Below are 11,978 nucleotides of genomic sequence, written 5' to 3'. Positions count from 1 at the left end.
CAAATTCGAATCTCAGGAGACAGAAACCTCAGACGTTGTCAATCAAGTAGTTTTATCACCCTCCCACCCCGAAGCGCACATATTTACTAATAGGTAAGAATGTGAAAATTTTACAGCTTCAAATATAATATAAGTGTAACATTATTATTCAACATTACGCTATGAAGCGTAAATTCAAAATAACGCGGTTTTCTTACATCAAATTATGCGCGTACGATTGCGCATGCGTACTTCTTAATTGACTAGCGTTGGCATACCTTGAATTATTGTTCAAACTGAAGTACTTAAGATAATACGAAGTTATTTCGATGCATGATGTCAATTTTGATAAAATTTCGACGTCCATATTTGTGTGGTAAAAAGTATCGCATATATAGGACAATCGTATATCTTTTAACGTTATAAAATCATAATACGTACACTACAATTACGAACAATACAGCTTAATCGTCACGTGTCATAGTGAAGTGAACTGTAAATGTGGCCATCTACCGGCTAACGCGTTAGTTTATGATATGTCTCGTGCTTGTGTGCATCGTGTATAGTTTCGCTGTGCTTATTTTTTGTTTGTCGCACAAACGGTCAAACAGTGGCATGGTTTTGTGACACTTTCTCTTAGTGCATGGGACAAGGGTGCTATATCCATATGGTACGCGGTGTACGATGGTCTTTACACGGTTTTTCCTCCGGAAGACGCAGAACGACGATGCGGTCGTTCCAAACAACGTCGGTACGAAGAGGTGAGCATGAAGGCCAAATCGTCGGAATGCGCTTCCGATAACGGCACCACCGTTGACGGCTACGATCTTGTCCCCGCACTAACATACATTCGTGTAAACTCGTATTGACAATCTTTCGAATTTATCAGATATTTATGTCGCAGCCTTGTTTAACGATTACACGATCTACATCTCCTTGCCGTTTCCATGCCTTTCCAGTTTTATTCAATGTACGAATTTATTGCGTAATTTGAGCATCGCGAATGAACATAAAATATTATTATCAAATTATGTAGCAAAAAGATGCACAATGCACATCGGAGTAAAGTACATGATAGATACCGATACTTGCAGTTATCGTATCACGTTACACACAACAGCCACTTGACTCTCGCGTTCACGATTCACGATCACAGGTTATATGTTTGACAGGTGTACAAATCGCTTACAAAAATCATGTAAACGATTTACGTACAGCTTCTATACGCATAACGTTATTAAAGTATTTAGTGCGAATACTTTCTATTTTACAACTTCTCAACGCGACGAGATTAATACTACGTGTATGATAAACATGCGTGCAAGAAATCGTTTATTGTGATAAGGTATTATGAATATTCAAATTTATTCAAATCACTTTTTTATCAAGTCGGTTTTATAAATTTCGATACCTATGATAAAATTGATAAAAGTACGCCAACATGACGAATCATTCTGATACACAACTACTACAGTGTAACCGAACAGTATAACCTGTTCGAGAAAAGCATGTTGATTACAAACATAACAATGCGATTGTATTACTAACTGATTCGTTGCACCGCAATAAGCTTAGAGTACAAATTGAAACGATGTAACTTGCAATTTCGTAATTTTTCAACGAATTCATTTTGATTAATACATTTCGCAATCGTGTTTGTTCATAAATACTGAGTGTTCAGTAGTAAATCTGGCCAATCTATCGTAGTTTAGTTCGTTCGAACGCAACTTTATTTATTCATTTTTTAAATTCTTGCTGTCAGAAGAAATCATTTAACAGCAGTAGTTTCCTTCAAATCAATTAAATGAAATTTTGAATGAAAAGTTCATAGGAAATGTTAATATTCGTATGAATATAATAGGGCAGTTTGAAATAAATAAAAACCCTTGAGTACCTTCGAAGTATTCACTTTCACTGCAATATATACATATATATGCATATCAGTTAGATCGATAACTGATAATCAGTTCAAATACAAATCTTGCCGAACACGTTTATGCAATTGTATCTTAAATGTAAAAAAATTTCATCCTTTTTACAATGAAATAGTGAAAGAAAAATATATCTATATATTAAAAATAAATGCAACAACAAGTGTGTGAATTTTGCTAATTCAATAATTTTTGAAAGTAAAATAAAATTTTTCGTTTTTTTTTTCAACTTGATAAAAATATGGTACATATTAATTAATTATGTCGTCGATATTATATACAATTTTGAATATGCATCGCGGAAAATACGATAGAACGAAAATACGCATTTCACTGTCCATAGGACAGAGGCATTTGAGATAAACTTTCACTAACACATCATGCTTTTTATGCTATCTTTGATCTAAACATGAAAGAATCACGACCTCGAAAAAACTTCACTCAAGGTCAAGTTAGTAATTTTCAGATGAAAAAAAAAACTAATGAAAGGTAGTTTCAGTCCTTCGTGGTATTCTAACTTCAATAATTCATGACGAGAAATTGTAATAGAAATAAAAATGTTTCATATTACTTGTAAAGTAATACGATTTCGTAATATGCGTCTTTTACGTAGCATACATCCTTTATTGCAAAAGATGTCGTTTATCGAATTTATGTTATATAAACAATTCGTAAAAATCAAATAAATACAGAAAAATAATTGAAATAGCTTTGCTAATTATACAAAAAAACAATTATATTTGTATTTCCTTCTAATATTGAATAAATAAAATTCTAATAACAAACATTTCGAAAATTAAGTACTTTAATATCATAAAATTATTTCTTCAGCATGTTATGTATCCAAGAAGAATTGGGCCAGCTGAGTGGAATTGCAGGAGGGCCTATTATCACTGACCCACGTGATGCTCAAATACCTAATAACAATCATAGCAATTCAGGGAGCAATAGCAATTCCAGTGAAACTGCAACAAAATGTGCTCCAGGTTCTGGAACTTTGGATGCACAAAGATCAAGCTGGGTGGAGGGTATATTAGGGTGTATGCGCCCAGTTTGGACTATGCTTTCAAAAGCAGCTGTAAATGAGAAGATTAAAGGACATCAAAGTATACAATCATTTTTTTATACATCTAATGTATCTCTTATAACATTGTTTGCGAAATTAAAACAACACTGTTTTAGCGGATGATTGGGAAATACCGTTCGAATCAATCAGTGAACTTCAATGGCTTGGATCTGGAGCTCAGGGTGCAGTGTTTAGTGGAAAACTAAATAAAGAAGTTGTGGCTGTAAAAAAAGTACGGGAACCACGTGAGACTGATATACGACACTTACGAAAGCTAAATCACCCAAATATAGTTCAGTTTAAGTAAGTCTTCAATTGTTTAACATGTATCTAAGAATTAATAGTGTAACATAATTTATATGTATTTTCAGAGGTGTTTGCACGCAAGCGCCATGTTATTGTATAATAATGGAATTCTGTCCGTACGGACCATTATACGATCTCCTTAGAGCTGGAGAGCCAGTTCCACCTCCTAGATTAGTATCATGGTCAAAACAAATCGCCGCCGGAATGGCCTATCTTCATGCACATAAAATAATACATAGAGATCTTAAAAGTCCGAAGTATGATATTTAATTTAATATAGTAAATTTATATACGTTTTACTTTTCACTAAAAAATTTTTATTCAATTAATGTAACAAAAATAATTGTATTTTCATCTTTTAAGTATTATTTATTCTTTCAGTGTATTAATAGGGCAAGGAGAAGTCGTAAAAATTAGCGATTTCGGAACTAGCAGGGAATGGAATGAAATTAGTACAAGAATGAGTTTTGCCGGTACGGTTGCCTGGATGGCTCCAGAAATAATTAGGAATGAGCCTTGTTCTGAAAAAGTGGATATATGGTCATATGGTGTAGTATTGTGGGAACTCTTAAGCGGAGAAGTACCTTATAAAGATGTAGATTCCTCTGCAATCATTTGGGGTGTGGGCAATAATTCTCTTCATTTACCAATTCCCGCAAGCTGTCCAGAAGGTTATAGATTACTTGTAAAACAATGTTGGGCTGCAAAACCACGTAACAGACCTTCCTTCAAACATATTGAAATTCATCTCGGTATTGCAGCAGTTGAAGTACTATGTACAAAGCCTGATGATTACTTTAAGACGCAGGTAAAACGATAATTTTAAAAATTCGGTTGAATAGAAATAATTAAAAAATTAAGAAAAAAATAATTATTATATTTACAGCAATCTTGGAAAAAAGAAATTAGGGATCATATGAAACAAATGCAAACAAATAGTTGTAGTAGTCCAAGATTTGAAGCTGATTTGATTCGGCGACGTGAGGATGAACTAAGACATGCTCAAGATATTCGAGAACACTATGAACGCAAACTTGAACGAACTAATAATTTGTACTTAGAGTTAAGTGCTGTTTTATTGCAGTTGGAACAGCGTGAACGAGATGTAATCAAGTAAGTAATAAGTTGAAAAGATGAAGTATTTATAATAAGTAATCACAAATAATATGTAGTAAGTAATGTGTATATTTTATTTTTTATTCTTTAGACGAGAACAACAGAATGGATATAAGCAATGTAAGAAACGTCTTGTACATCCCCTTTTGAAGGCTCAAGAAAGACTTCATCGTAGGCGTAATCCTACAACGCAATTTTCAACATCATCTACACCAACAACTCCACCATCTCCAACAGATTGTCCACAAAGTCCTGTAAAGGCAACTATGTATACACAACTAAATGAATCCAATCAACCAGAAACAGTTTTGGCACCTACCAACAGTTTTAAACAACGCAAATTTAGGCATCGCAGAGTAGGATCTGGATGTGGTGTGAATTCTAGCCCACGATCAAGTCCTCATCGTGAAAGAAAAGTATATATTTTAATATAAAGATATATATTTTTTATTCAACAGAAATAAAATATAATGATGAATGAATGTTTGTTTTCAGAGTACAGAAGTATGTGCACGTTTTATTGATAGTCAAACACAAACAGATATAATGGACATCAGCGAGACTGATTTTAGTCCCGTTGGAAATACAACAGCCGTTTCATCGACAGAAAAGCTTTCTGTAAATAGCATTAATAAACAGTCATTAAGTAAACAAGTACCAGAGTGTTTGAATGGGAATTCAGTTATATCCGAAGCTCATTATAGAATGCAATCTAGTCCTTGTTCCAGTCCTGAACCTTCAAATGAAAATCGGGTAAATGGAAATGAACGTTTAAAGGACTGTAGTGACGATGATAATCTTGAAACGCTTGGACGAAAAGTTAGTGAAATTATTAACGCCAATCGCCTTATTTCTCCTATAGATAATGGAAACTGTGATGATGTAGTACAACACAGGTAAGATGTATTTAATATGTATGTACACATAGAATTTAATAGTGATAATTGTACATAACAAATAATAATCAAATTCAGAGGTAAAGAAGAACCTGTGAAATTACCTGGACATTTTTGTGGAATTATTGTTAACGGTACTAATACACCCCAAGAACAATCGGAAATCAAAACTCGGCCTTGCTCTGAAAGTATAGATACTTTATGCGATCATGAAGATGATGCCTGCGAAGAAAGTTGGTCAGATGAAGAAGGCGAAGATCCAAGCTACACATATAATTATTCTCTTAGAAGAAGAAGGTACTGTTCTTAGAAAACTTACAAACGACAAATTAATTTAATTTATACTCTAAGTTAATTTATTTATTTTAAAGTATTGCAAGAAGACCAATTGGCCCTGGATGTAGATTAAGAAGATTTAAACATGCGACAGTAAGAATAGAAGGAGTATTGGCTTCTGATGAGGAAAATACTTCCGAATATTCGCATCCTCCGTCCAGTCAATCCTCCACATTAGAAAGTAATCCCGATATGCAAAGAGTATTTCGCAATATTCACTATTCTCATAAGGTGAGTTACAATAAATGTTATTTATTGCTTCTAAATGTGTTATGTACAATATGATATTAACTATATTTTTGCTTTTATTTAGAGAAAAGAAATAGATGATGCTTCTGATACATCAAGTCAATCAGAAACAGATGAAGTCAGTGAGATTACAATTGCATCTCAACCAGTAGGTGCACATTTAAAAATAGAAAGTAGTGTTTAGATTAACACAATTTTTATATCTCATTTACGAGTGATATAATGTAAGTACCTAACAGCCAGTGCATTTTTGTAGCGTATGCTCTCATCCTGTGTTAAATATTGTAGATATTTACTCCAGTAAGGTATATGTTAGATATATATGTACATTAATTTTATGCATTATTTATCAATGAAATATTATATTAATATTCCAAGAATTTTGGACGGTTACTGAAGAAAAGTAAAGCAAGACATCTCTGGAATCATGTTTTGAAAATTAATTGAAATTAAATTTCTTTTTTTTATGTTTATTATTCAAGTTCAATAATTGAATTCTTACAATGAAAATGAAATTTCTATCATTATTTATGATAAGATTTATTCTACACTATAAAAAATAGACATTTAAAACAATAATTACCTTTTCTAAAACAAAAAATAAAAAATAAAGTATAGATTAATATTTTGAATGGAAGCGAAAATTTACAAAATCATGATTAGTAACATGTTACTATATAGTATTATTTGTAAATACGTGCACCTCATGCTTTCATATGAAAGAGAAAATAATCATTACTTCTTCAAATATTCATTCCATTATCTTTTACTTTTTTTATAGTTCCTTTTAGTAAATACTATTCGCAGCTAAGTATGAATTTATTACCTATCATATGTTGCATTTATTTCATATCATTAACAAAAATTATTCAATTCGTGCTGCATTAATCATTCCTATGATGAATCAGTTATTGATGATTGTATCCATTTGTATGTATATATAAAATCTACCATAGTGTAGAGACCAATTAAAAAAAATAGTAAACTCGTGCATTGTACGGTAGTTTACGAAAAGGTATTGTATTCAAATACAATGAAGTCGTAACGTAATAAGTGTTGCATTAGAAAGATATACTTTCGAAAATGATTTAGAAAATATGTAATGGAATGACAATTATTAAATAAATTTTACAACATAAGTGCCTATGGCAATTTGCATAAAATACACCAAACAGTAACTATTAAAGTGTTAAAATAAAAAAATTAATCAAATTGTTGTGTGCAATATGAAGCAATTAAAGCTTGTAATTGGAAATAGAATAATATCAGTACAATAATTTTTCAATCCAATAAACATTCAACTATTCTGATAAAATTAAATTATAAAGGACATGAGGTATTGCTTTAAGACTATTTTACTGCAACAAAGTCATTAAATATTTTTGATGCACTAAAACTTTTACTGAAAAATCTTACTACAAATGTACATTAAAGTACTGTAATAAATTTTATTATTTTGTTTCTCAATTAACAGATGGAAAAATCTAATTTAATGACTATGTTTAAAATAAAAGTAGTATAAGTTGTATCATAATATAGTCAAAACAGTGCAGGTTGTCTGAGTTTCAAACTGAAACTCAACAATAGTATTGGACTCTATGTAAAAGTCATACTCATTCTTTCAAATTAATAACAATCAGTATTGCAATTACACGTGCAAAACTAAACGATATTGTTAACTCAGTTGTCCAAAGTACTGTTCTGCATCCATCTATTGTACCTGCTTTGAAACTCAAATTGCCTTAATGACAATTACTATACATTGTAAATATAGACAATACAATATAGATGTAAGAAAATAGTACATAAGATATGGTATAACATTTCGATGTGCTCATTTGGACGAAATAATTAGTAAGATATACAAAGATGTACTTTATAATAATCATACATATTGTATCTATTATATTTATGCGAGTAGTTGCATAAATTGTTCCTTCTTGTGCAGTGGCAGCTAAACTGACTAGTTCTATTATTTTTTAATAATAGAAGCGATACATAAAATTTGTGTTATAAACAAATAAAGTTGATTTACAATAATCAATATACTCAGTTTAATTACAGACCTTATTCACATTATACAAATAATTTACTAATTTAATTTTGTTAAAGTAAAAAAACTTGATATAAGATACGAAATGTCAATGATTTATATATTTTTAATAATAAAGTATACATATTATTATATTAAAAACAACTTACTATCAAGAAAAGTTACTATACATAAAACAGTAAAATATTTCAATCATTTCCATACTTAATTATAATAGTAATTCAAGAAGTAGGCGCTTAATATATTTGGAAATAAATTCCTTTCTGTAATATCAATACGAATTTGATACACATTCAACACAAAACTTTTATCTGAATAAATCTTATTTACATCCATCAAGTTAGTAATTATAAATTCTTTTATTCTGTTGTAGAACATGTAAAAGTTAACTTTCCTAGATCTTGTAGCTTCTAAATATTTTATCGTTTTTTGCTTAATTACAAATTTTAATACATTATTTATATATACAATCTGATTAAACACAAACATTAAATATTGGCATGAAAGTATCAGTATGTTATGAAATGTAATCAAAGGAAAATTTATCTACACTTTTTCACGTGTATTCAATTTTTTTTAATAAATATTTCGAGATTCTTTTATAAATATAACTAAGATTCGAGTATAATATTAAAAATAGTGAAAAATGAGTAATTTTAACGTATTAATATTGAAATAAAAAGATAAAAATTAGAAAACACTACACTATCAGATCATTGATCAAAGTCATTTAAAACAAATTTAGTAAAAATATTTTTTCATAGAATTACAGTTTCAAATATTTTCTGCTTTTCTTAAACCTTTCATTGATGATAGAATAAAAAATTATATTTACTGTACCATAGTCTATAAATTTACCAGTAAAATGAATTATGAAGAAATTCAGCAGTGGATTTGTATAATGATGAAGCACTTTGTCTTAAGCCAGTAAGTAATGAAACAACTCCCTCTTTTTCATCTTCTGGATCATCATCTTCAGGTAAGTAATTCGGCATATCTTCAGCATCACCATTGGTTCCTGTATTGATCTGTAAAACATAACATATGTTATTACAGAAATATTGCAATCCATTTTGCTTTTGAAATTTGAAAACTTATTTACCAGTTTAACAAGATATTCTTGATTCAATTTATTTCTTGTCACTAATCTTGCTTCCATATCGTCTGAATTTTTTTGAATTGCTTCTGCAATTTGTTTTGCTGTGACATAACTTAATGTACGCATTGTAACTCGTTGATGTTCTACATCAACTACAAGGGAAACTAATCCATTGATTCTTATTAATATTCCCTCTAATTCTGCATGGGTTTCCTATTTTACATATTACTGATGTGAAATTTTAAATATTCAAAATTAAAACACAAGCATATTATTTATATTTACCGGTAATAAGCCTTGAACATGTAACACAATTACATGAGTTTTTAACTTTTTGGGTTCTATAACTCTCCTACATCTGCTGCGTAAATTGTATATTGGAGGTTTCATTCTTTCTATATCATCTTTTATACATTGTGCCCGTTTAGATATCTTTGGGTCATCTACACTGTACTTATTTATAATTGCATCTAAGGCTTCACGAATTCCAAAAGTAGAGGTTATATGTACATAATTATCCACATTTTTAACAAACATTTCCAAAATATCTAAACCTAAATTAACAATCTCGAAATCGGGTACTTCTAAGACGTATGCTACGTACGATAAAACTGTTTTATCCTAGAATTAAAAAATGTTGGTAATCATAAAACATAAATGAATTTGAAAATGTTTCTTACCTTTAAGATCGTGTCGTGGTTTGCAATATCATTTGCCAACTTTTTGTATGTTTCGAGAGTAATTTTTAATTCTTTTGGATCTAAAGAATCGTCCACGTCCATTATCTAAAAGCGTGATATTGACATTAATTTGCTGTTATACTAATATTATCAAAACAACAACAAAAAATGTGGTTTCACTTTTTACAGTGATCTATCTTCATTAACACTTATAGGCATTAAAAAATTAAAGGACTTTTGTCAATATTCTTATTTTAAAAAATTAGTGAATGCAACACACGCTTCACAGTAATCCAATGTGTTCACCCAACTGGTACATATGACAAATTTCAGAGGATAGAATTTAAATCATTTATCGAGTCTAATTTTGTAAGTTTACAATTGAATTATACTCTACATAATGTTAAATCGGAAATGATTTCATTTTTATTCATTTACAGCTTTTAATAAGATTCCAAACTACTTTTATAAAACGCGTAATTAAGATATTACAAAATGCATTTAGATATATTTTTCATACATAGAAAAATATATATGTTTTGCATAATATCAAATTTGTTTGTTTAAAAAAATGAATTTAAGATGCATACACATAGAGTATGCATAAATTCTGTATATAGATGTATATACGCAGTATGTATGCATACGTAATACGTATATGTGCATAAATACGCATAAACACATGTGTAATTCGAATAGATGTATCAGTTTTACCCTACGTAGTAATAACAGCAACAGTCATGCTACAACCAGCTGCTGCCAAATTGTTTCGATGACGCGTATATTATAGTGCAGTAGCGAAACTAGTGTCTGCATGACGTACTACAATAAGATGGCCGACATTCACTCTATCAGCTACCAACAGCATAACACCCGTATTACCTCTCTAATGAACTTCTTTTTTACTTTACGCAATCAAATACTTTAGACTTTTATTAGTGTTATCTTAAGTACTTGTAGAAAGAAGTTAATGTAGTATACGTTATTCAACAAACATAGAGGGTAATAGGGAAGTTAAATTAAACAGCACGTAAAGTAGCAACGTATATCTGACATATTTTCAGATACCCACGTACAGGTGATTGTTCATAAAGAGTGCTAGTGTAAAGTGTATATTGATTGTTAAAACAATGGAATACGTACTGATAAAAGACATACGGCCGGGCCAGAAAAACATTAACGTAGTGTTTATTGTTCTGGAAGTTGGTCATCCTACTATCACCAAAGAAAACCGCGAAGTTCGAACGTTTAAAGTGGCAGACAATACAGCATGTATGAATGTTTCAATTTGGGACGAACCTGGACAACTTCTGGTACCAGGTGACATTGTAAAATTAACTAAAGGATATGCATCTGTTTGGAGACAGTGCTTAACATTATATTCAGGAAAAAATGGAGACATACAAAAAATTGGAGAATTTTGTATGGTGATAAATGAACAATTAAATATGAGCGAACCAAATCCTGCTTTAGCACAACAAATGATTAATCAAAGTGGATCTGGTCCACCTGGTAGTAATGTTAATAATAGCATTACAAACAATGGAAATGCAAATAACATTGCTGGTCAACCTGGAAGACAACCATTAGTATGTTATTGTTGAACAGATTCATACCTTATAATAATATATTGACAATAACAAAGTTGTTTTAAATACTACAGATAGTATAATTATTTCTATTGTTTCAATATTAATTTGTTCTATCATAGGCAATTCAAAGTAATTCAACAACACCTACTAGTGGTACATCTAGTAGTTCTACAACAAAAAGTGGAAATAATAATAATGGTAGTGTTGGTGGAAATACTAGTAGTACATCAGGACTTCCAGGAGGATCTGCAAGATATTCTGGTGACTCAATAACAAAAACAACTGTTGCGGCAAAAACTAATTCTCGTGGTCGCGGGGGATATCGAAATGGTGGACGCAGTGACCGTAGATAACATATAAATAAGAAGCGGCTAATTATATATGTGTAATAAAAATATGCAACTGATTACATTCAGGTCAACTGTAATATACTGTTTTTCTAATAATCCTGTATATGTGTATTCATGAATTAATGTATACGATAGAGTCTGTTTAGAATATAATATCATGAATTGAAGACAATCCAATTAAGTATGGTAAATTAAAAAAACCATCAAGAATATAACAATTAAATGTTTAAAACATAATTTAATTTAACTATCTTTGATTTATATTCTTACAATCTTTGTGTTTCATAATTTCCTTAATTTAAAGTTGCAGGTTTGTCTTCAAATC

General features: G+C 30.4%; 3 protein-coding genes across 6 annotated transcripts in view; 2 read left to right on the top strand and 1 right to left on the bottom strand.

Annotated features, from left to right (window-relative positions):
- Positions 1–36: 36 nt before the first annotated feature.
- LOC108573689 (mitogen-activated protein kinase kinase kinase 13) lies at positions 37–6,115 on the top strand. Its single transcript, XM_017936167.1, has 11 exons — positions 37–93; positions 2,742–3,016; positions 3,093–3,279; positions 3,348–3,539; positions 3,664–4,090; positions 4,169–4,395; positions 4,490–4,814; positions 4,894–5,294; positions 5,373–5,591; positions 5,666–5,861; positions 5,944–6,115. The coding sequence occupies exons 2-11, from the start codon at positions 2,743–2,745 to the stop codon at positions 6,061–6,063; spliced, it is 2,568 nt and encodes an 855-aa protein (XP_017791656.1). The 5' UTR covers positions 37–93; position 2,742; the 3' UTR covers positions 6,064–6,115.
- A 2,671-nt stretch (positions 6,116–8,786) lies between these two features.
- On the bottom strand, positions 8,787–10,887 carry LOC108573682 (armadillo repeat-containing protein 1-like). Of its 4 annotated transcripts, none has more exons than XM_017936157.1 (5): positions 10,855–10,887; positions 9,712–9,816; positions 9,317–9,652; positions 9,035–9,244; positions 8,787–8,960 (listed from the first exon to the last, which is right to left on the bottom strand). In XM_017936157.1, exons 2-5 carry the CDS (start codon positions 9,811–9,813, stop codon positions 8,787–8,789), a joined length of 822 nt encoding a protein of 273 aa, XP_017791646.1. In that variant the 5' UTR covers positions 9,814–9,816; positions 10,855–10,887. The 4 variants fall into 4 exon arrangements, with proteins under 4 accessions (XP_017791646.1, XP_017791649.1, XP_017791647.1 ...); XM_017936160.1 differs by lacking the exon at positions 10,855–10,887 and adding an exon at positions 10,426–10,537; XM_017936158.1 differs by lacking the exon at positions 10,855–10,887 and adding an exon at positions 9,992–10,076.
- The window catches only part of LOC108573681 (solute carrier family 35 member C2-like), a 4,219-nt gene continuing 2,795 nt past the window's right edge, over positions 10,555–11,978 (top strand). Inside the window, exon 1 of the mRNA XM_017936156.1 lies at positions 10,555–11,300. Within this exon, the coding sequence (XP_017791645.1) occupies positions 10,842–11,300 (459 nt within the window). The 5' untranslated portion in view covers positions 10,555–10,841. The remainder of the gene's footprint in view (positions 11,301–11,978) is intronic.

Source organism: Habropoda laboriosa, unplaced genomic scaffold (assembly GCF_001263275.1).
Source record: "Habropoda laboriosa isolate 0110345459 unplaced genomic scaffold, ASM126327v1 scaffold151, whole genome shotgun sequence".
NCBI classification, from domain to species: domain Eukaryota; kingdom Metazoa; phylum Arthropoda; class Insecta; order Hymenoptera; family Apidae; genus Habropoda; species Habropoda laboriosa.
Note: the sequence above shows the minus strand (reverse complement) of the source record. Positions and strands in the feature narration are given on the sequence as shown.